Source organism: Dermacentor variabilis, chromosome 9, assembly GCF_050947875.1.
Source record: "Dermacentor variabilis isolate Ectoservices chromosome 9, ASM5094787v1, whole genome shotgun sequence".
NCBI lineage: Eukaryota > Metazoa > Arthropoda > Arachnida > Ixodida > Ixodidae > Dermacentor > Dermacentor variabilis.
In genome coordinates, this window is record NC_134576.1 from 4,320,055 (window position 1) to 4,343,333 (window position 23,279).

The window sequence follows — 23,279 nt, forward strand, 5'->3', positions numbered from 1 at the left end:
TGCATGGAGCACACTTCCAACAATGTGCGGTATGTGTCCACAACAATTAGCCAGCATTCTGCCTTCTATGGGACCAACGAAGTCTGCATGAACTGCGTCTCAAGGCGTTCTAGTGCGTTCCCATTTGGGCACTGGTGCCCTGGCTGGTGTCCTTTGGCGTTGACAACAAGTTGCACGGTTTCTAGTGAGCCATTCGATATCTGCGTCAATGCATGCCCAACAAAAGTACCTTCGTGCACATGCCTTCATGATCACAATTATATGGTGGTTTGCAGGTGCGAGTTTAAGAAGGTAGTTTCTCACCTTTGTTTTGGAGTTACCATCCGGGAGCCTCTAACAAGACACCCTTCCTGCGCTGAAAGCTCAATCTCCAGTTTCCGGCACGATGAAAACTGTTCTTTTGGCAGTTTATGCACTTCACCGTTTGAAACAGCCTCCAGCACTTGGGACAGAACTGAGTCCTCTCGATTCATTCGTGCTAGTTGATGCAGTCAAAGCTCGAAGCTGAGCATGGTAGCCAACATGAGCACGTCTCTTTATATAAGGTTCAACTTGTGCCGGTAGTGGAAGTCAGCTTAGAGTGCGCGCATTTTGGTGCAGTAGGCCAGGCCTGTACAGCGACTTGTAATCGTACGTTGCTAGTTTAAGGCACCATCGCGTAATCCTTGATGAAAAGACCCGGGATACTTGCTTTGTTTCACTCACGATTCCAATCAATGCCTGGCGATCTGTTATGGTCACATGCCAACCAGCTATGTACTTATGAAAATGACTGATTCTGTAGATTACTGCTGCACCTTCTTTGTTAAGCTGGTAGTAGCTCTTTTCAGCACTTCCCAGTGTTCATGAACTGAATGCAATGGGCGCCTCTCGGCAAATAGCATCTTCCCGAGCGAGGACGGCATCAACGTCGTACGGCGATGCGTCTACAGACAAAAGAAGGGGCTTCGTCCCGTCGTAGTGAGCGAGCACTGTAGATGCACGAATCATCTCCTTAAGTGCCTCGAAATTGGCTTGATGCTTGCTCTTCCACTTCCAGGGCGTGTTTTTCTCTAGGAGCCTATACAATTCCACCACAACCATTGCTCTGTTCTCCAAAATGCAGTCAACAAATTAAATAAGGCCCAGAAAAGCCCTTAGGGATGTCCTAATTATCAGATGGTTTGGGTGCTTGAAGTATAGCCTCAACCTTTTTCTCGGTGTTGCTAACGCCACAGCCATCAATTCGATGTCCCAGAAACTAAACTGATGTAATTCCGAACCTGCACTTTTCTTTCTTGAGGCGTAAGCCTTTCTCAGTCTCGACAGAACCTGATTCAGACACTGTGCGTGCTCATTTGCACTATTCCCATTGACAATGATGCCGTCAAGGTGAACACTCACCCTTGGAATTCCAGGTATCTTTGTCTCCCTCAGGCACTGGAAGATAGCTGGTGCCCCAGAAATTCAGAACGGGAGGCATTCCACCCTGAATAGTCGTTTTGTGGTGTTCACTGTGAGCAGTGCTGCTGTTTCTTCATCAACTTTCAGTTGTTGAAATGCTTGATAAAGATCCAACATTGAGAAGAAGGTTCCACCATGTAGGTTTGCAAACACTTCATCTGTAGTTGGTAGCGGGTAAGATGCTTTCTTCGCTGCTGCATTAACAGTAACAGTTGTAACAGTACTCCTGTAGTCACCACAGACATTGAGTGTACTGTCAGTCTTCTGAACAAGTACCAATGGTGTTGCCCATTTAGTATGCTGCGTTGGTTTTAGGATGCCTTGGCGATGTAGATGGTTCAGCTGATGTTCCATAAGCGCCTGCAGCGCCACTGAAATCGGACGAGCCTTGCAAAACATTGCTGTCGCACCGTCTTCGAGTCCAGGTGAACTAAAGGACCTGTATAGCTTCTAATGTCTTCCTTGAAGACATCTGGGTGTCATCCCACGTCCTCTGTAATTTCTAGTGCTGGCTCTCCAATGGGTTGATCCCCTTCGCCTGAATTTGAAGTGCCAAAAACCAATCTCTTCCTAGGAGGTTGCACCCGGTGCCCTTCATAACCAACAATTGCAGCAGATAGTCCTTTGATCTCAACATCACATGAACTTGTGCGGAGCTCAGGACGTGTAATTGTTTACCTGACCATGTGCACAAATCGAGCGGCTCACATGAAAGCCACGGAGTGTTTTTCTTTCACCTTCTGTAGTCCGTGTCCTCGCTTATCAGAAAGCATGCCGTACCTGTGCCCACCTCAAACTGGACTGGCTTTCCCTCCACCATCAAGTCCACGAGGAACTTGGGTCAGTGTGTATGTACACTATCTGTGTGCAGCTTACAGCAGGATTTGCTGACAGGTGGTGGTTTGACACTGTGTGCCCGTAGCTGCTAGTTGTCGGAGCGTGGTTCCGTGTTTTTCTTTTTCTTTGAGATGCAGGCATGTGTGGTATCCGTAACTTCTGGTTTCGGTTCTGGGTCTTTACATCAGGACACCACTCAGTGCCAAACGCTGTAAGTTGCCTCCTGTAAGTTGCCTCCTCAGAAAATAAACATTGATTCTTGGTCTGGTCCCCGACTGGAGCAGTCCAGCTCTTTCTTGCAGCGCTGCGAGCCCCAGCCGTTTAGGCCTCATGCCGTAAACCTTTTGTGCGGCCGCACCGTCGAAGCTACAACAAACTGGCGACGAGGTAAACCATTACTCTGCTTCCTACGTGCCCTTGCCGTACTTCTGCTCCTCCTCCTCCTGCTTTCGGCATGCAAGACGACGCAACTACGTCTCCTCCGCCTTTATTTTCGGTGCCCAGCATGGCATTCGTACCCCCATGCCGCCTTTCCTGGCGCTACCCGGTACTCCTGCGGTACCGTTGCTCAACATGGAAACGGTACTTTTGCACGTTTCTCGAGGCAACCGGAGGCGAGGCATTACAACACGAGAGGAAGAAAGCCATTTTACTGAGCAACTTAGGCTTCGAGGGAGAGCGTCTCTACTACGACCTCACGTCGCAAACGGACCAGACGGCTACTACGTTCGAAGACGTTCTCCGCATCTTCGACCAGCACTACGAAGAATGCACCAATCCCCTGGTGCACCGCATTATCTTCCGGGACAGGAAGCAACTACCTGGAGAAACCTTTCAGGACTTCGTCACCGCGCTACAAAGGCTAGCGCCTGCTTGTGCGTTCGGCATTTGGCATGACGAGTCCCTTCGCGACCAAATCCTCCAAGGCATCGCATCAACAAGAATACGAGAATGGTTACTCTACGAAGGAGCGTCCCTCATGCTCAAGAAGGCCCAGGAAATCGGACGAACCGTACAGCAAGTTCACAAAGAACTTCAAGTCTTTAACAGCTCGTCTGTTCAGCGCGTCTCGACGCAACGCCAAGATGGCGTCAACAGCCATCACCTTCCTCGCCCGGGCGTGCAAGATGGCGGTTCCCTCCACCCTTCTCCCTCGACCCGGCGGATTCAAAATGGTGCTCAGCGGCATGGCGGAAAGTCGCGACCTGGGGAAGCCGGCCAACATGGCGCGCGGCCCGAACTCCGCGAAGCCAGTCGAGACATTGCAGGCCATTGCTACCGATGTGGTTCACCTCACTACATCGCATCTGATCCAGGCTGTCCAGCCAAGCACGTTTCCTGCCGTGCGTGCGGAAAAGTAGGACATTTCGCTTCAGTTTGCCGTTCGAGGAACCGAAAGCATCGACTGTCCCCTGCTCGTACGCAGCTTCATTTCGCTACATGCCAACAGGTGTCAGGAGTTCCAGCTGACGCAAGCGTTCAGTTTCCGTCTCTCCCGCACAACGCTCCCTCGGAGTTCGCCCAGCTGTACTCAGGACAATCGGGACTTGTAAAGGACTTCATCCACGACGTTCATCTTCGAGCTTCAATGCAACCAGTCTCGGCGAAACTGCGTCCTCAACCTCGGGTTCTCCATGAGCATGCCTGCGCTGCAAACGGTATTTGCCCCTGGAAAACAAAGTTCAGTCAGTTGTTGAGGCACCGCAGCCAATTGACAAGAAGTCGCTGCATTCATTTCTTGGTGTCACGCGACACTATGCTAAACTGATCCCGCAGTACGCTGAATTGGTAGAGCCGCTTAAGAAACTGCTAAAGCAAGGAAAACCGTTAGCCTGGGTTCAGGATACAGAGTATAGCTTCCAGACAATTAAGGAGGTAATTGCATACGAATTCGGCTCTTACGCCAAAAGTGTTAGGACGTACGTGGACCGTCGTCGTGCATCCAAATGCCCTCAATTTCGTCCAGGAGATCTTGTCCGAGTACGCAACTCGAGAAAGTCCGATCCTAAATACTCGAGACCATTTAAGATTTACCGTAGGCTAGGTCGCAATACTTTCACGCTTGAAAATGGCAAACGATGGAATGCATCCAAACTTGTGAAATGCCCTGCACTACAGGATTTTCTTGGAAAATTCACTTTAAAAGAGTCACTGCAGTGACTACCCTTCCCTTGATGATTGTCTCCCACCTTTTCTTCCAGTTACTACTGGTATAGGGGATACATTATGTTTCTTGTAACGTAATCGTGCAGTACGCACGTCATTACTACGGTGCTGACCGCCATACGAATTTGTCTTTCATGCCAAAAAGGTTTTTAACATTAAAAGTTCTTACATTCTTACAGGGGGACTATGGAGAGTAAAGTGCTTTTATGCACAATGCCCAATCCACGACAGCCACAGAGACTGTCTCGAGTCAGGCTCAGGGCGAATGAGCCACCCATCAGTGCTGTCCCAGGGGGCACACAGATGTTTGTTACTGTCTACTTTCGCACTTCGTGAATTTTTTTTTTTTTTTTTGTTATCGTGTGTGTGCAAGGCTGCATCTCATCATCCTCCCAAGACGGGTACTGGAACTACAGAACTGGAGTGCAATAACTCATATTCAGTGTTCATGTGCGTATTTTTTTTTTTTAATGGGGAAGCCAGAGATATCATTTTCTATTGTGTACAGATGTCATCACTAATTGTGTATGTTACAGTGCTAACATGTGTTCTTTGACTCGTGACTTACTTTTGTTGCGAGGAGAGCGAGCAGAGCATTTTTCCTTTCAAGGGAGAGGTGATGTGGTATCCGTAACTTCTGGTTTCGGTTCTGGGTCTTTACATCAGGGCGCCACTCAGCGCCAAACGCTGTAAGTTGCCTCCTCAGAAAATAAACATTGATTCTTGGTTTGGTCCCTGACTGGAGCAGTCCGGCTCTTTCTTGCGGCGCTGCGCGCCCCGGCCGTTTAGGCCTCATGCCGTAAACCTTTCGTCCTGCCGCCCCGTCTAAGCTACAACAGCATGCTCGACATGACCTTCCTTGGAGCAGAAACGGCACTCGGCTGTCTTGAATTTGCATGTTTCAGAGTCGTGCAAGCCATCGCATCGATAGCAACGTCGCGCTGACGTATGCTTGCCTCCTGGCTTGATTTGCGATGTCCTGTAAATTTCCCCCGAGTTTGCCACTCCTTTGATATCTCGCTGATGCATTGGCACACTTGCCGCTGACAAGGCTAAAGTCCACAGCGCATTGAAATGTCAGGCTTTTTCTGCGAACAGTCTCTGCGAAAGATGTTCGTCCCAGACGCCACGGGCAAACCTGTCCCGCAGCATCACATCTTGGGACGGCATAGTTGGGTTCGCCGCTGAAGCGGTCGGTTGGGTGTCGGGTGACATCGTCGATATTGTAGCCGAAGGCAGCGCTCCGAAGTTGCAGTGGGCTGTCAAGGTTCCGAGGGCCGCAGCGTAGCTGCTGGTCGACTCGTCTGGCCGTTGGTCGGGTCTTTGAAACACGTACCGGCTCTAAAGCTCGGATGTCCTGGTGTCGAAGTGCCGCCTAAGAAGCGTCACTAAATCATTTAAGTTGACTTCTGCCGGAATCTTCGGTGCTATCAGCGCGCACACGGTGTTCGAAAGTGTCGGCTCCACAAAGCGTGAGGAGAAGTGCCCGCTTCTTCGCTGACGTCACTCCCCACGAAGTAAAAGTCGAGGCGCTGAATCCACGATTCCCATGATTTGCCCGGGAAAGGCTCGACAGCGCCGTGCAGTCGTCCTTTAGCCATGGCCTTAACTTCAAAAACTTATAGATCTGCTTCGCAATTCCTGCCTTATCGTCAGTGTTACGTACGGGGTCTGGCCCCATCCGTGAAAGGAGTGCGCATCGGTTGTAGGCAGAAAACAGACTGCGTTTATTTTCTACAAGAGACACAGGCGAAAGCTGCACGTGTTCGAGGGGGCAAACTCTCGGTCCCTGTCCGGTAGCCGAGACGCTGAGGGCAACGGAGGATTCTCACAACTCGACTCGGGATGGGTTCGCTTCCCGTTTCTTCGCGCTGGTGCTTCGTCCAGCCGAGGAGCGATGGTGCATCGCTTGTCCACAACACAAGCTTTCACTAGCACAGCTACAAAAAGTGCGCCAGCACGCCGTACACAACCGAGCATATAGTGACGTATGTTGTCGCAACATTATGCGGTAGCAATAAACAAATAACAAAAAAACGTCACAGGTAAGATGACTGCATAGTGTTCCAAAGGTGGGCCACCCCGTCAATGCCACACATGCTGCACAGAATGTGACAGTGCAGGAGTCGCGTTCTCACCATGATGCGGAAGCTTCAACCTACATCGACAAAAATATGCTAGTGTCGTCTGCTGTTGGCGATAGTTGCCGACTTCGAACAGTGTTGCTCTGCGCACTGCCAAATGATTGCCAGCTTTCAACAGACGTCGCGTCCCCAAACCGAAGTGCGAATGCAGGCGCATTCGAACCGCTCGAGTTAACTAATAAAAAAATAACTAATAATACAGCAAACGTAATAACAATATCCTGGCACGATGCAAAATATTGCTGGTCGCCAGCACTCAAGGCTGCCAACTCGCTGATGCATGTTGCCAGTTGCTGGTTACCTATTTGGACAACCAGAGGGCGCATGCGAACCGCACCACATCATGCGGTTTCAGCGTAAATGCAATTTTGTGACCGATCGCGACGACCGCCCGTTTTTCACGAACCGCATGCATGCGGTGCAGCGTGAGCGTAAATCGGCCCTTATATATGCCCGCTCGGCCGCAGTTTCCGGGAAAGCTAGCCACCGCTTACGCACTGCCGCATCGATAAGCGTGTCAGACACATCTCTCATGCAGCGGCTAACAGTAGTTTGATGACGTCCAATGTAACGCTTGGCGCCGACGCTTCCCTGAAAACCCCCAGTCCCGTAGAAACGGGAGGGCGCAGATGACTTGCTCTACGACGGTGAGCAAATGAAGCCCGCCACACTGTCTGCGCAGACGAGAGTCTTCACCTAGCTCGTCACACAGCCAGCGCACTGATCACACAGCGTCTTCGACAGGCGAAAATGACGCTGAAACTACACGTCGGTCATGAAGGTGAACGGGTCCAGACGGTCATACTCACGCTTGCTGCCGCTGGATGCAATGACACAGGCTGCTACTGCCGCCGCCATGTTCTCGAGTTGAACTCGGAGGGGGTTTCGCGATGTACGAGTTTAGCACGAGTTCACCTGTCAATCAAAACTAGAGGTCACGGCCCGCGCGAGGCATGTAACTCTTGTGTGCGCACCCACCACAGTTGGGCCACGCCCAACTTATTTTTCGGCAACAGCGACGTGGTGCCGGGCTGAGAGGCATCAACAATCTTGACCGCCGACATAAAACACGCACAACGCACTGTCATCGATGATGTACTGAGCACCACTATCAAAAACAAAGCGTTGACTGTCGCTGGCTTATGCATACATCTTATCGGGCTGAGATGTCCCCACAACACGGTTTCATTGCCTGCATTATGGCGACATAGCGCACAGTAAATAATTATCGGCACGTCACTGTAGCTGCTTGCAAGGCGTCGATGCGCCGAGGGTGACGACGATGCTGAGGAGTGCGTATCGCAGCAGTCGTTTGAGATGGCTGCTCAGTCATCGGTGATGTATCGGAGCCACAGCGACGTAAACATGATCAGCGTCCGAGAATCGCTCGCTCTTCTTGACCCAGTGCAATGGCATTTCTTCATCACAAGCACTGCGCACAGTCTCATTTCATAACTGCACACAAGAGCCCTCACCTGCCAAAATGCGATTGCTGCGGTGTCATTACGATATCTATCTGCGATTGCCGCTGGCTCCAGCAGAGGTAATCCGCAAACACCTTGGAGTGCACAACACACTCAAATACTGCGTACGCGCGCTCAGAGGCACCTTCACTGCGCAAGCAATGACAAGCGATGAATTGTGCTGCTGGGAAGCACGCACTTCTTCGCAATGCATCGCAGAGGCTTCGCGCACAAAGATAAACTGGTACATTTTCACTGAACTGCGTCACTAAGGGCCCTAAAATAACGTAACGCCATTTTGCAGCGATAGCCGTTGCTCCCGTATCTATGACTAATGTGTCGTTTTTAGTCGGTAAAGCGGGGCCCTAATAGCCTAGTGAAACGCCTGCGATGAACAGCCATAACGCGGTGCTGCGTTTCTATTCCCCTGCGTTTCTATTCCCCGAGAATACAAATATCTCGGGGTATGGATAAACAAAGGGCAGATGTACACGGAAAAGCACAAACAGTCTCTCATGGCAAAAGGGCGAAGAGATGCCGGGATAATGAAACATAGGGCATTGTGGGGGTACAACAGGTATGAGGTGCTGAGAGGTATTTGGAAGGGAGTAATGGTGCCGGGGCTTACTTTCGGGAATGCAGTCCTGTGTTTAAGGGCAGAGGTTCAGTCGAGACTAGAAGTAAATCAGAGAGCTGTGGGAAGGTTAGCACTAGGTACCCACGGGAAAACCACAAACGAAGCAGTACAGGGAGATATGGGCTGGGCATCGTTCGAAGCACGGGAAGCTCAGAGTAAAATCCTATACGAAAAACATCTGAGGAAATTGGACGATAACAGGTGGGCAACTAAGGTGTTTAAATACCTATACAGAAAGAGCGTTGACTCACATTGGCGGAAAAGAACTAGGAAGCTAACCAGTAAGTATGCCAGACATGAGGACGAAGAAAGACAGAGCATTAAACGACAGGTTAAAAACGCGGAAGGTAAAAATTGGATAAATTCAATGGAAAAGAAGCATAGTGTGGAACTATATCGATACTGGAAACAGCAAATCAGGAAGGAAGCGTTTTATGATAACTCAAGACGCAGTGCCCTACTCTTTGAAGCTAGGTCAGGGTGTCTTAGAACGCAGAGCTATAAAAAGAAATTTAACGAAGAAGACACATGCACTGTGTGTGGTAAATATGTAGAAACAATGGAACACCTCATACTAAAATGTGATGGTATCAAGCCCAATGTCGATGCGGCCACAGTCACCCTTCCTGAGGCCCTAGGTTTCAGAGATAATAATAGTCATGTAAATAAATATGCAGTGGAAATTAGCAAAAGGCGACTGGAGGATTGGTGGCTCAAAAGAAGAGAGGTGACATAAGGTTAAAAGGGTAAGAAGATGTATTTAAAGAAAATCTAGAAATTCAATAACACACAACACAGATAAAAATAAAAATAAAAGGCAAAATAAAAATCTGAGCATGGTGGTAACTGTCATGGCCCCATTTCAAAGGAAATGCTCCTACCTTCCATCCATCCATCCATCCATCCTCAGAGAGAAAGAGTGATCATGACCCTCCATGGGTCATGAGCATGGTCATGAGTGACTTTATTGGATGGATATTATGAGCGTCCCCTTTGGAACGGGGCGGTGGGTTGCGCCACCAAGCTCTTGCTATCATACTGCCTAATATCCTACCTAGGTTAAACAATGAAAAAAGGAAAAAAAAACTCTGAACTACCACGCCCAAATTTTCTGATCCCCTATTGCAAACTGTGCTTTTGTACGTCTCCGTCTTTTGTCGTTCCCCTACTTTTCTTCCACCAATCCTCCAGTCGCCTCTTACTTACTATTGAGAATAGCACTGCAGCGCCCCTAGGCAACTTCTCACCGTATGAACTCCCTCGTGAGTGCGACCTTCTCAATGTATCCGCTTCTAAGCTTTTGCCTCACCGTCGCGACTCATGGCAAGAAGTGCAAAATTTATTAGTTTGTTTGATCTCCGTGTGTCATCAGAAATTTCTAGCCTTCAAAACAAAAAAACAGATACTTAAAGAAACAAATATTTCCGTTATTTTATTTGTTGTATTTTAATGTATTCGTTTGAGCGAAAGTGTAGGTGCAAGAATGCGCCGCATGTACCCTGTTCGCATTCGATGGAGGATAGAAAGATAGTGCCCGAAAGAGGAGGAACGCCCTTGACGCGTCCGGGAAAGGCGTGGCAAGCGGCTCACGGCAAGCGGCTCACGGCAAGCGTGCAGACAGACGGCGGTACAGTCACGGTATTGATAAGTTGCAATAATCCGTTGATAACAGCACGCGGCGCTGGCGCGTTTCGTTGTGCAGCCTTCTGTGCTTGAAACGCGGAAGCAGCGTGCCGCGCAGGGTGCACTCAGGTTGTTATACACGGCTTTTTGTCTACATATTTTTTTGCCTGTAGCTTTTGAGCGTTCCGCGCTATCCCCGTTCACTGGCTGCCGTCGAACAAACTTGGGTAAAACTCGGGTGAACGAGAAACTCAGCGCAACCTGCATAGCACCCCTGGAGTGTGGCCTGATCCCGGTGACCAGAACCGGTAATGCACTCCCTCACCAGAGCAGGATTGGCCACCCTTGTGCAGTACTTGGCCACAACCTCCCATATGAACACAACAATCAGTTACTAAGGTATTCTCTATTAACTCTTATCCCCATTTCTTCCCAATCCAGGTCTCTGAATACCTCCTGTAAACACGCTATGAATAGCATTAAAGGGATTGTATCTCCCTGCCTGACGCCCTTCTTTATTGGGATTTTGTCGCTTTCTTCATGGAGGACTATGGTGGCTGTGGAGCTGCTATAGATATTGTTCAGTATTTTTACATACGGCTCGTCTACACCCTGCTTCTGCAATGTTCGCATGACTGCTGAGGTTTCAACTGAATCGAACGCTTTCTCGTAATTACTAAGGAGTTAAATTACTCATTAGTAACCTCAAAATATCGACTTCAGCTGGTATTGAAAACATTAATTCCAAGGTATTAATGAACACCGTCACTGCCTCAAGCAAGATCTTATGCCATATTTTTCAACAATCCTTAGCCTCTGGAAAGTTACCCACTGATTGGTTAATAGGAAACATAATACAAATTCACTTATCTGCAGATGTTCACTCGCCTGATAACTATCGGCCCATATATTTAACCTGCATATGTTGCAAGACGCTTGAGCACATAATCACTTTACACGTGCACAGCTACCTAGAAGCTCACAATTTCTTTTTTTCGAATCAGCATGGTTTTAGGAAGGAATTTTCCTGTGACACACAATTATTTGAACTAATGGCTGATTTGCACTTTAACATGAACTGCAACCTTCAAACTGACTGTATCTTTCTTGACTATTCTAAAGCTTTTCTAAAGCCACAAGGCAGCGTCCTCGGCCCCTTACTCTTCTTAATCTACATTAATGACTTACCCACTCAAATTACTTCCTGCATGTGCCTTTTTGCCAATAACTGCATAAATCTACCATCCTATTCACACAGGTGACGATCACTTCGCACTTCAAGCAGATTTATTTATTTATTTATTTATTTATTTATTTATTTATTTATTTATTTATTTATTTGCAAATACTGCTATTCCATGAATTGGGACATTGCAGGAGTGGTACAAAAGATTATACATAAACAATATTAGGAAAGGAACCTTATCGCTAACTGGTGTAACAAATGGCTCATGACACTAAACTTTACAAAGTGCGAGGTGATGTGCTTCAGCCAAAATTGTGTAAATTCTAAATTTTCGTATCACCTTAGTAACACTATGCTCTCCCACACTTCATCATACAAGTACCTTGTTGTTCTTACAGAGCATCTTTAATGGGTCCCACACATCGCTTCTACATGCGCCAAAGCATCATGTTCTCTTGGCTATCCACGACACAACTTGCGAAATGCCCCAACAAACATTTGAAAACTCGCTTTCCAAACATTCATTTTACACACAGTTAGAATTCGCCTCCTCAATTTGGTCCCCTCACCAAATTACCTAATCAATATGACGGAATGACATTACGACAACATGCTGACTGGGGTAGTTGGAGAAGTATGGGAGAAGCCTTAGGCCCTGCAATGAGCATAGCCAGGATGATGATGACGATGATGTATATGACGGGAAGGATACAAAATAGAGCAGCCCGGTTCATATCGCGTAACTACAGTATAAACTCAAGCATTACACAAATTAAACTGCCGCCATTATATGCCCGCCATAACATCGCTCTTCTGTGCTTATTCCACAAATGATGATGATGATGATGATGTGTGGTGTTTTATGGTGCAAGGGCCAGGTTTGGCCAAAGAGCGCCATGACAGGTGGTAATATTGACGATGTGTTGTGGATGACGTGCACAATGATCTCATCATGGTAGATGAGAAATGGCTGTAAAAGGGCCTAAAAACTTCCGCTGTAAGTGGAGTAGAATACATAGGTGCTAAAATAATGACGGTGACTGGGATGTGATGTGGGCTATGGCAATGGGCTTTCGTTAAAACATGATGCAATAAAACTTAACTGACAACAGAGTTTCAAGAGAGCCCTTGAATGCAGGGCTGTTAGTCGTGTGCTAAAAGTTGCCTGGCCAGATGATTTTCAGGGTGTCCGTTTCGGCTAAAAACTCTAAGACTGTTTGCAGATTAAAAAGCGGTTCATCGCTAAGAAAAAATGCAGGGTGAAGGGGTAAATTCTCCCGATATGCAGCAGGGAAATACTTTTTCCTGTCTGTTTCTATTGCAGGGCACTGAATTAGGACATGATGGACTGTGAGACTATTGCCGCACTTAACACAAGTTGGAGGATCGCCCCCAGTCAAGAGGTGAGAGTGGGTACCGTATGTGTGGCCTATTTTTAATCTGCAAAGAAGTACTTCCTTGTACCTTGCTATTTTTCAATTTATCCAGTTCCCCAATTTTGGTTTTATTATGTGGAGCTTATTCATTGCTTGTGAATCCCACTCGCCTTGCCAATGGTTCCTCAATTTAGTGCGTAGAAAAGGCTTTAGGTCTGTAGCAGGGATGGGGATATTTGAATCTGCATCGCTAAAAGTTACTGCCCTAGCGCTTTGGTCAGCAGCATCGTTGCCTTTTATACTCTTGTGACCAGGTACCCAGCATATGACAATCACTTGATTGCACATATATAGGGAGCACAACAGACTGTACAGCTCACTAAAAACTGAGTTTTTATATTTTCTTGGGCTAAGTAGGGCTCTGACTACACTTAGTGAATCTGTAAACACAATAGCCCTAGCAAGTTTTGTGAGCCTTATGTTTTGAACAGCCGACAGTATAGCGTAGGCTTCAGCTGTAAATATACTTGTGTGTGGATTTAGTGCTCCGGATACTGAAAATGAAGGTCCCAGAGCTGCGTAGGAAACTCCTTTAGTGGACTTGGAAGCGTCTGTATAGTATTCTGTACAGGAGTACTTCTCCTGAAGTTCACGAAAATGGAATTGTATATGTGCTTCTGGCGCCCTCTTAGATATTTCAACGAAAGAGACGTCGCATTCAATGGTCTGCCATTCCCATGGTGGGAGCAGGCGGGTGGGTGCCATTAGGACATTCTCTGGGACTAAGACACCTGTTTCTTCTGTCAGTGTTGTCAAACGAAGGCTCAACGGAGGTCTAATAGCTGGGTGGTTATGAAATATTCTGGCTGTAGACACTTCATGAATAGATGAGTGACATGGATGGTGCACATCTGATTTGACCTTCAGAGCATAGCAAAAAGTTAAATATGTCCTTTGGAGATGTAATGACCATTCATTACTCTCCACATACAGGCTTTCTACGGGACTTGTCCTAAAAGCGCCTGTAGCCAGGCGTATACCCAAGTGCTGAATGGGATCTAGCATCTTTAAAGCACTAGGCGCAGCAGAGTTATATACTATTGCTCCATAGTTGAGGCAGGACTGTATAAGGCTTTTGTAGAGGCTCAAAAGGCATTTCCTGTCACTTCCCCAAGATGTGCGGGACAAGAGCTTTAGTAAATTCATTGTCTTCAGACATCTCGCTCTCAGATACCTAAGGTGAGGGACAAATGTTAATTTCGAGTCTAAGATGATTCCTAAATATTTATGTTCGTGGCTGACAGATAGCCATTGTCCATTAAGATAGATAGCAGGGTCAGGTAATATACCTCTCTTTTTAGAAAATAGAAGGCATGTGGTTTTTTGGGGGGTTTAACCTGAACCCATTCTCGTCAGCCCACTTAGCTATTTTGTTTAGGCCAAGCTGTATAGGTCACTCACAGATAGAAATATTGCATGATTTAAATCCTATCTGTACGTCATCCACATACACTGAATAAAACACTGTTCGTGGTATGACGCTATAGAGGGAATTAATTTTTACGATGAAGAGCGTGCAGCTCAGTACACCTCCGTGAGGCACACCTGTTTCCTGTGTAAATTGACGAGATAGCACTTTACCAACCCTCACACGGAACATACGATTAGAGAGGTAGCTTTGGATCAGATTCAAGAGATTGCCTCTGACACCCATACAAGCCAGATCACGAAGAATTCCATAACGCCAGGTTGTGTCGTATGCCTTTTCCATATCTAAAAATACAGCTAATAAAAACTGCTTGTGCACGAAGGCATCTCGGATATTCGCCTCCATACGGACAAGGTGATCTGTCGTACATTTACCCTCCCTAAAACCACACTGCAAGGGGTCTAGTGTTTTATTACTTTCAAGATAATGGATTAGGCACCTGTTTACCATTCTATCAAAGAGTTTGCATAGGCAGCTTGTCAGGGCTATAGGCCTGTAGCTGCAGACCGAAGTTGGATCCTTGCCCTCTTTAAGAATGGAAATTATGACTGCTTGCTTCCAGGCAGATGGAATGTGTGTGGCAGAGAATATGGAATTAAAGAGTGATAGTAGTGTTTTGTGTGTTTCGGCGTGTAGGTGTCCAATCATCTCATAAACTATTCGATCGCCTCCAGGAGCTGATTTATTGCAACAGTTCAGTGCAGCCTGAAATTCCACCATGTTAAATGGCCGGTTGTAAGCTTCATTTTTATTTCCTTTCCGGTTCAGAGGCTGTCGTTCCGCTTGTCGCTGATATCTTAGAAATGTATCTGAATAATGGGATAAGCTCGAGATGTACTGTAAATGTGCCCATAGCGAATCAGCTTGGTCCTCAATAGTGTCTCCTTGTGTGTTTACTAAAGGTAGAGGGTGAGTTTGGCGGCCTTTTATTTTGTTGACCCTATTCCAGGCTTTCCGTTCGTCTGTATATGAATTGATGCTACTGGTGTATTTTTGCCAACTTTCCCGTTTGGCCCGGCGGCGTTTTCTTCTGCCTAGTGACTTTATTTTCTTGAAATTGATAAGATTCTCGGCAGTTGGAGATTCGCGAAGGTGACTCCAAGCCTTATTTTGATTTTTACGAGCTTCTTTGCACTCCGCATACCACCAGGGAACACGTCGCCTATTGGATGATCCATTTGATTCAGGGATACACAGTGACGCCGCATCAACAATAAATGCGGTCAGATATGCCACGGCGTCATCAATAGAAAGTGCAGAAATGTCTTCCCAGGTCATGCGGGTGAGCTCTTTATAACGCTTCCAGTCGGCTGACTCGACTATACAGTGGCGGACGCATGGGGAGCATTGATCATGTTTTGTTGATTTTATGAGAATTGGAAAATGGTCGCTCCCATATGGGTTTTTAAGCACGTTCCACTCTAGATATGGTACGAGTGTACCAGATGCAATGCTCAAATCAATCGATGAAAATGTTTTGTTTGTCACGCTATAGAATGCAGGCTCTTTATTATTTAGTAAGCATGCACCTGTAGTGAAGAGGAGGCTTTCTACTAAGCGTCCCCTGGCATTACACCGGCAACCTCCCCAAAGGGTGCTGTGTGCATTGAAATCTCCGACGACAATATAGGGTTCGAGCAGTTCATTAATGAAGCTTTGTAATTCCGTTTTTGAAAGATGGCAGTTCGGGGGGATGTATAGTGAGCAAATTGTTACTAGTTTATTAAACAATATCGCACGGACTGCAACTGCCTCTAGGGGTGTTTTAAGCTGTAATTACCGACATGCAATACCCTTACCTACAATTATTGCCACACCGCCAGACGAGGCAAGGGCGTTGTTGCGGTATTTTCGGTATATGGCATACTGCCGGAGAAAGTTCGTGCGTGAAGGATTAAGATGTGTTTCCTGGACGCACAGCACCTTTGGATTGTACTTATTTAAGAGTTCCTTAATGTCGTCTAGGTTGTGGAGTAAACCCCTGACATTCCATTCTATTATCTGTGTATCCATAATGTATGTGTTTTGTGCTGTGTGTCTAAGAAATATAGCTTAGCTCACGAGGCCTTTGCAGGCCCCTTGATGCGAGCTCTCTCTTTCTTCCCGGCGCGCTCGAGGGAGCTGCGCCGTTCCTTGGGCATCTGAGACGCCGGATTTGTGCTCGTATCCATCACCTCGTCTGAGGCGGTGGATACTGCCCGCGGAGCGGGGATTTTCGCGGGAGTGGTGGGCCGATCTGCACGAGCAGTGGCCCTGGGATCAACAGGCCCGAGGGTCTGCTGTTCCTCCTTTGCGGGGGCTGGAACAGCGCTGGTTGTTCCGGCCGGGGGGGCTAATGGCGTGACCGCCGTCACACTCCGTGTGACTTGGGCGGTTGCCGAATGATGTAGCGCTGCCCTCCGGCGCGCCACATCGGTGTAGGACGGACTAGATTGGTTCAACGAGAAGCGCTTGCGCGCCTCTCGGAAGGAAAGGTTAAGTTTGACTTTGATTTCAATTATTTGTTTGTTTTTTTTTCCATGATGGGCAAGAACGAGAGTATGCGGGGTGATCCCCCTCACAGTTAGCGCAATGTGTGGCGGAAGTGCAAGTGTCGGACGAGTGCTCGTTTGATGCACAATTTGCACAAGTAGTGCGCCCTCGGCAACTTTGCGAACCGTGCCCAAACCGTGCCCGAACCGCTGACACTTGAAGCATCGGCGTGGGTTAGGAATGTATGGCCTTACCCGCAGTTTGCAGTATCCTGTTTCTATTGAATCTGGTAAGTTGCTAGTTCCAAAAGTGATGATTATGTGCGTGGTTGGTATTTCTTTGTCATCTCGCCTTATTTTTATCCTTTGTACCTTGACGACGTTCTGTTCTTGCCATCCTTCTAGTAATTCACTTTCGGTAAGTTCGATAAGGTCATCTTCTGAGATGACACCGCGCACTGTGTTCATCGACCTGTGTGGTCCTACAGAAACGGAAATGTCCCCAAACGCTACAAGTTTTGATAGTTTGTCATAATGTGGCTTGTCGCGAACTTCTAGTAGAAGATAGCCACTTCCCATCTTCGTAACTTTATAACCTGGGCGTATTGCTTCAGTGATAGATTTAGCTACAAGAAATGGTGATATCATTCAGACTGTCTTGGTTTCGTGCTGACTGTGGACAATGTGGTATTTAGGAAAGGACACTTTCGGTTGCATGAAAAAGTTAAACTGTTCATCGGTGCGCCCCCTCTTCAGGGAGCGATCAGGTAATAGGGGAAAAGCTTCAGCCATAAAAATTTGGAAAATTCGCCGGCGATGGTGGCCACCCACCACCGAGCCCAACAAGGGGACGCTACAAGGTTGGAAGAATACCTGCAGACGCCAGCCATGCATCGCCGCTATAACCTAATATATATACCCAAGATTGGATATATATTACACACGGTTAACCCTTGCCGCCAAGAAATACGGAAGTAATAAGAAGTGAAGAGGAGACAGGAAAGATGGAAAAGTGGGAGAGAAAGACGAAGACTAGAGAGGAGGACAGGAAAAGGCGACTACTGATTTCCTCCCGGTGGGTCAGTCTGGAGGTGCAGTCTATGCGAAGCAGAGGCCAAAGGGGTGTGTTGTCTCCGCCGGGGGGCCTTAAAGGTCCAAACGCCAAGCATCGGCTCAACCCCCAGGATTCCCCTTTCCCCAGACACGGCTAAGCCATGCATGGCTACGCGCGGGAGGGTCCAACCCTCGTGTGCTCGGGTACGTGGTGTCGCAACACACCAAACGTCTGCTGACGCAGATGCCCCTGCGGGGGCTTATTCCACAAATACTAAATACTAATACAATTACTAAACTAATACAACATACTAATACTAATATACTAATACTAATAATACAACAAATACTAAATACACTAATAAACGAAACCGGTTACAACTGCAAATACCCCACTCTTTTTCACGCAGATTACATAATCAGTTCAGTTTCATGCACATACACGGTGAAACAAATGCATTTAATTCATCTGCACTACCTCGTGCCATTCGTCTTTGGAATGACCACCCTGATAACATAGCCTCCATATTCCGCTGTCAGATTCCAATTTTCATATTCGACGTCAGATGCCACATTCCACTGTCAGTTACTCATGCTTTACCCATTTAATACCATTCACGAATGCCCAGACTAGTGTATATGACTGCGCATTTTTGCAGTGTTTTATATTATTTTCATAAACAGTATTCCATTTGCTCTGTCAATGGAAACAAGTGTTCGTGTGCCTTCAGATATTGCTTTGTATTCCCTGTGCCTTGAACATTGTATAAAACGGCAATCTTTTTATAGCACTGTTCCAGTTGGAAATTTGTACTTTTTATATCTTCACTGTTCAAAATCCCCCCCTTACTTTATGCCCTGCCATAGGGCCTATAAGGTACTCAAGAATAAACCCTTGCAATCCCAAGTTGCGGTACAGGCGTCAGCAGTATACACGGCCTGCTTTCTCGCAATGGTAGCAGAGCCCTTGTTCTTGTCCGGCTTTCTTGTTTCCGTGTTTTTATCGTGCTAAGTTACTACTTCAAAAATAAGATAGCAGAGCGGCTGGTGGTCGGGGGCGCGCCAAATGCCTGTTTTCCTCGGGGCATTTCGCTGGCCTACAGCTGAGCTAGGTGACAGCGGCGGCGGTGGCGGCATCTGTCGACGGATTCACGGCGTAATGGGCCCTGGTGGGGGTGTGGAGGGGGAATCTGGTGGCGGCCGATGGCGGCGTATGTCATCGTTTCTGACTGGGGTTGTGGCGACCGCGGTTGCACTTCAGTAACCCCAAGTAATCGCCGAACCTCTTCTTTGATGATGTCGGCGACTGAGGCCACTTGAGGCTGTGACCTTGGGAAGAGCTGCAGTTCCTCGAGAACAACCGTTCTGATGGTCTCTCGCATGTCATCACTGCCAAGTGCTTGAACATCGGTGTACTTTGGGTGGTTACATTGCCTTGTCCGCATATTGAGCGTCTTCTCAATGGTTATTGCTTCGGAAACAAATTCAGCAACAGTCCTGGGCGGGTTGCATATCAATCCAGCTAAGAGCACTTGCTTTACCCCATGCATGAGAAACCGAATGTTCTTCTCAGGCATATCTGGGTCAGCGTGGCGGAACAGGCGCGTCATCACCTCGGTGAAGATCACGATGTTATAGTTGGGTAGTTGTATTCGGGCTTCTAGCATGGCTTTGGCCCTTTTATTGTGCACGACGCTTGTAAAGGTCCGCAGGAAGCCACTACGAAAAAGGTCCCAGGTTGTCAGGGTCGACTCCTGGGTCTCAAACCACATTCTGGCAGCGTCTTCTAAGGCGAAGTATACGTAGCTTGTCGTCGGGGTCTCAGTTGTTGAAAGTCACGATTCATTCGTACGTCTCCAGCCAGATTTCTGGGTCTTCAGATGATGATCCATGGAAGATGGTGGATCCCGAGGTTGTTACAGCAGAATGGGGGATGTTGGGGCAGCCAGTGGAGTTGCTGACTTGGGCTCATTCCCTCTGGTCTTCTTGGAAAGAAGTCCATATTCCAGTAGCAGTCCTTGCTGCCTACGGCTAGCTCGCTGGTCCTTGGTGACGTTGGTGTTGTCTTCGTGGCTGGGGTTTGGTTCACAGCTTTGCGGGGGTATTCAGTACATGAACACACTAGCACATCCACTAGGTGTCACATAGTAGTGACGGTGAATAATACAGCACAAAATCTGTGAAGGACAAAACTAACTTTTATTGGGCGAGCTTGTGCCCACAAAAGCAGGCTACAGTCAAAGAATGACGACAGTGGCAAACACGATCGCCGATCGTCGAAATCTGATCTGCCGGTCAAGCGCGTCGGCTTTTATACACGAGTCATCAAAGGTTCCAGAGTAAACAGTGGTGCCTGCGTTTCTTCCCGAAAGTTTTACACGATTCGCAACGCATGTGCAATCAGATTACAGAAGCTTCGGTGACAACAAAACCATTGATAACATTCGAGAAACTTCCCGATAGATGCCGGCGCGTCCCGCACTGAGCAATAACATTCGTTAGATGATGAAAAGTGCTCACCCGTAAGAGACAAACAAGTCCACGTGTCAATACGAAGCATGTCTGTTAATTAAGGCATCTAGCCAGGAGCAGCCAGGAGCGGTCAGGAGTGAGCACACGCCGTAAAGCATGCGTGTCGTTTGACCTTGAGTTTCGCATGGGTCGAGGTTCAAAACTAAGTGAAATTAGCAAGACCTGACAGCTACAACACTGATAAGCAATGCGGCATAAGTTTCATTCCTATGCAGATTGTGCAGCCAAGCGGTGCCAGATTATAGTCAGCGATAGTATGATAGTTGCACTTCTGGAAGTACGTAATTACTATCTAAATTCGAAACACGCACTTTCGCTTACTTTAGCCTATTTATTAAATTGCATCAATAAATATACACAGTAACAGTAGGAAGTATCGCACTGATCCGAACACCCTTCTTGAGCGATTTCAGCTATTGGGCAATAGCAGCCACGTATCGGATCTGCTATATTGTTACGCGAACGAAGGGTTAAGACTGGAGACTATTTACAAAGTATATTTACAAAGGATAACTGCGGTGCTGGCCAGTTCAGCCGACAGTTTAGGAGTCACAGAGCGTTCGTCATCTTCGTCGGGGCGCCCCCATGCATCGTCCGCAAGAAACACGCGATATGCATGTATCATTACCCCTAGCGACAGAAGCACCGTCCTGGGCATCTAAATATCGGTGATAACAGCACAGTATTATGGTTTGAGGCGTGCAAAATGCACAACATCAGTGGAATTTGGAGCAGATGAGGCACTGGTTCTGACTGGGGCGATTTCGTACATAACTTGAGTCATGGCACGCGGGTCTCTATATGGGCCTGTGTACCGAGACAGGAGTTTTTATGACAAGCCAACATGACGAGTTGGGGACCACAGGAGTACCAGAGATCCAGGCAAAAAGTGGAAATCTCTGTGTTGGTGATCGTACAACCGCCGTTGCTTCTCTTGAGAGGTCAGGAGGCGAGCGCAGGCTATTTCGCGTGCTTGGGCTGCCCTGGTGATGACGTCAAGTGCATACTCGCTGGTCTCTACTGTGGTGGATGGGAGGGTTGCGTCCGGTGGGAATGTGGATTCTCACGAACAACAGAAAGAATGGGGAATAACTGGCAGTGTGACAGAGGGTAGGGCAAGGTCCCAATCAGTATGGTCGGACGAGACATACTTTGCAAGTATGTCTGTTACGGTACGATACAGATGCTCTGTGAGAGCATTTGTCTGTGGAAGGTAAGATGTAGTCAGCTTGTGCTAGGTAGAGCAGGACTGCAGGATGTCGGCGATGACTTGAGAAAGAAATGTCCAACCACGGTCTTTGAGCAGTTGGTGTGGAGCACCATGCTGCAGAATCACGTCACATAAAAGAAAAATGACATCTGTGGCGCAGCTTATTGGAAGCGCTCTGGTGATGGTGTAGTGCGTGGCGTAATCTGTCGCCACAGCGACCCACTTGTTGCCAGACGTGGATAAAGGGAAAGGGCCAAGTAAGTCCAAGCCAACGCGGAAGAACGGCTCCGAAGGAATTTCGAGCGGTTGAAGGCACCCGGCAGGGAGCGTTGATGGTGTTTTTCAGCGCTGGCATTTTTCATAAGCCGCAACATATTTCGGGACGGAGCGGGCAAGGCCTGTTCAAAAGAAGCATCGGCGAATCCGGTCGTTGGTGCAGGAGACGCCAAGGTGACCTGCCGTTGGTAAATCGTTAAGTTCTTGGAGAAAAGCTGACCGGAGGTGCTTAAGAATGACAAGGAGTAGAGCAGGACCATCAGGGCGTACATTGTGGCGGTATAATACACCATCCAGGCAAACAAACAAGTGAAGGGACGAATCAGAAGGCGAAGATTCCAAGCCATCAATGATGGCGTGCAAAGTGGCATCACGGCATTGCCCGTCGGCGACATGTAGCAGCTGAGAAACTGAGAAAACACAAACGTTGGTATTGGGGTCCGGGTTGGCGGGTGGTTCATCCATTGGATAGCGTGATAAACCGTCTGCGCCATGATGTAATTGGCCCAACTTGTACTTTACTGAATAGGAATATTCTTGCAGCTGCACAGCCCAGCGACCAAGCCGGCCGGTAGGATCCTTGAGTGAGGAAAGCCAGCAGAGCGTGTGGTGGTCCGTGATTACAGAGAAATGTATGCCATACAAGTACGGGCAGAATTTGGAAACCACCCAGACGAGAGCCAGGCATTCACGATCTGTAATCGAATAGTTGCACCCCGCTGCTGTGAGGAGGGGTGTAGCATATGCGATAACAATATTATGAAATAAGGCAGCCCAAGAAGAGTGAGGAAAAGGCTTCTGTTGAAAAGATCGTTTAGAAAAGGGTGACTTCGCGCTCCACTTGCAAGCTCCATGCACCGAACACGACTGCAAAATTTAGCTGACATGTTCACAGCAATGTATGCCATCAGCGAGAGGGTGGTTCAGGATCCCTCTAAATTTTGTGAAATATTTTTTTATGTTCAATTCCATATTCATTTTTTTTTGTTCTTTATACAATTCGATATTCAATTGAATATCTACTATTCAGTATTCACACACCCCTAAATGTAAGTAAGCCTTTTTTTTTTCGTCGAATAGATTCCACGCCAACTTTATACTTGACGTTGTTTAGAAATGAGAAAGTATTTGGAATCTGATTCAATTAAGAAATTTTGTTATTCGAACACTCTTAATTCTAACACTGAGCAAAAAAAAAAGTAAAACTCACACATCATGGAAGTCCTCCAGTGTAGTTGAGGGTGTGAACACGTCGAGAAGGCCTATCACCTGTAAGCATATGAGCCATTAGAATGCTGCAGCGAGGCAAAGATCAGACAAACAGACTCAAAAATCACTGCCGACACTAGTCCACTTAACAAGGACTGGCAACG

At 47.5% G+C, this 23,279-nt stretch overlaps 1 protein-coding gene across 7 annotated transcripts in view; it reads right to left on the reverse strand.

The window, feature by feature from the left end:
* The window catches only part of p38b (p38b MAP kinase), a 516,218-nt gene that overhangs the window by 419,464 nt on the left and 73,475 nt on the right, over positions 1-23,279 (reverse strand). For all 7 annotated transcript variants that reach the window (XM_075670644.1, XM_075670640.1, XM_075670639.1 and 4 more), the window contains one exon: positions 23,117-23,175. In XM_075670644.1, coding sequence (XP_075526759.1) covers positions 23,117-23,175 — 59 coding nt within the window. The remainder of the gene's footprint in view (positions 1-23,116; positions 23,176-23,279) is intronic.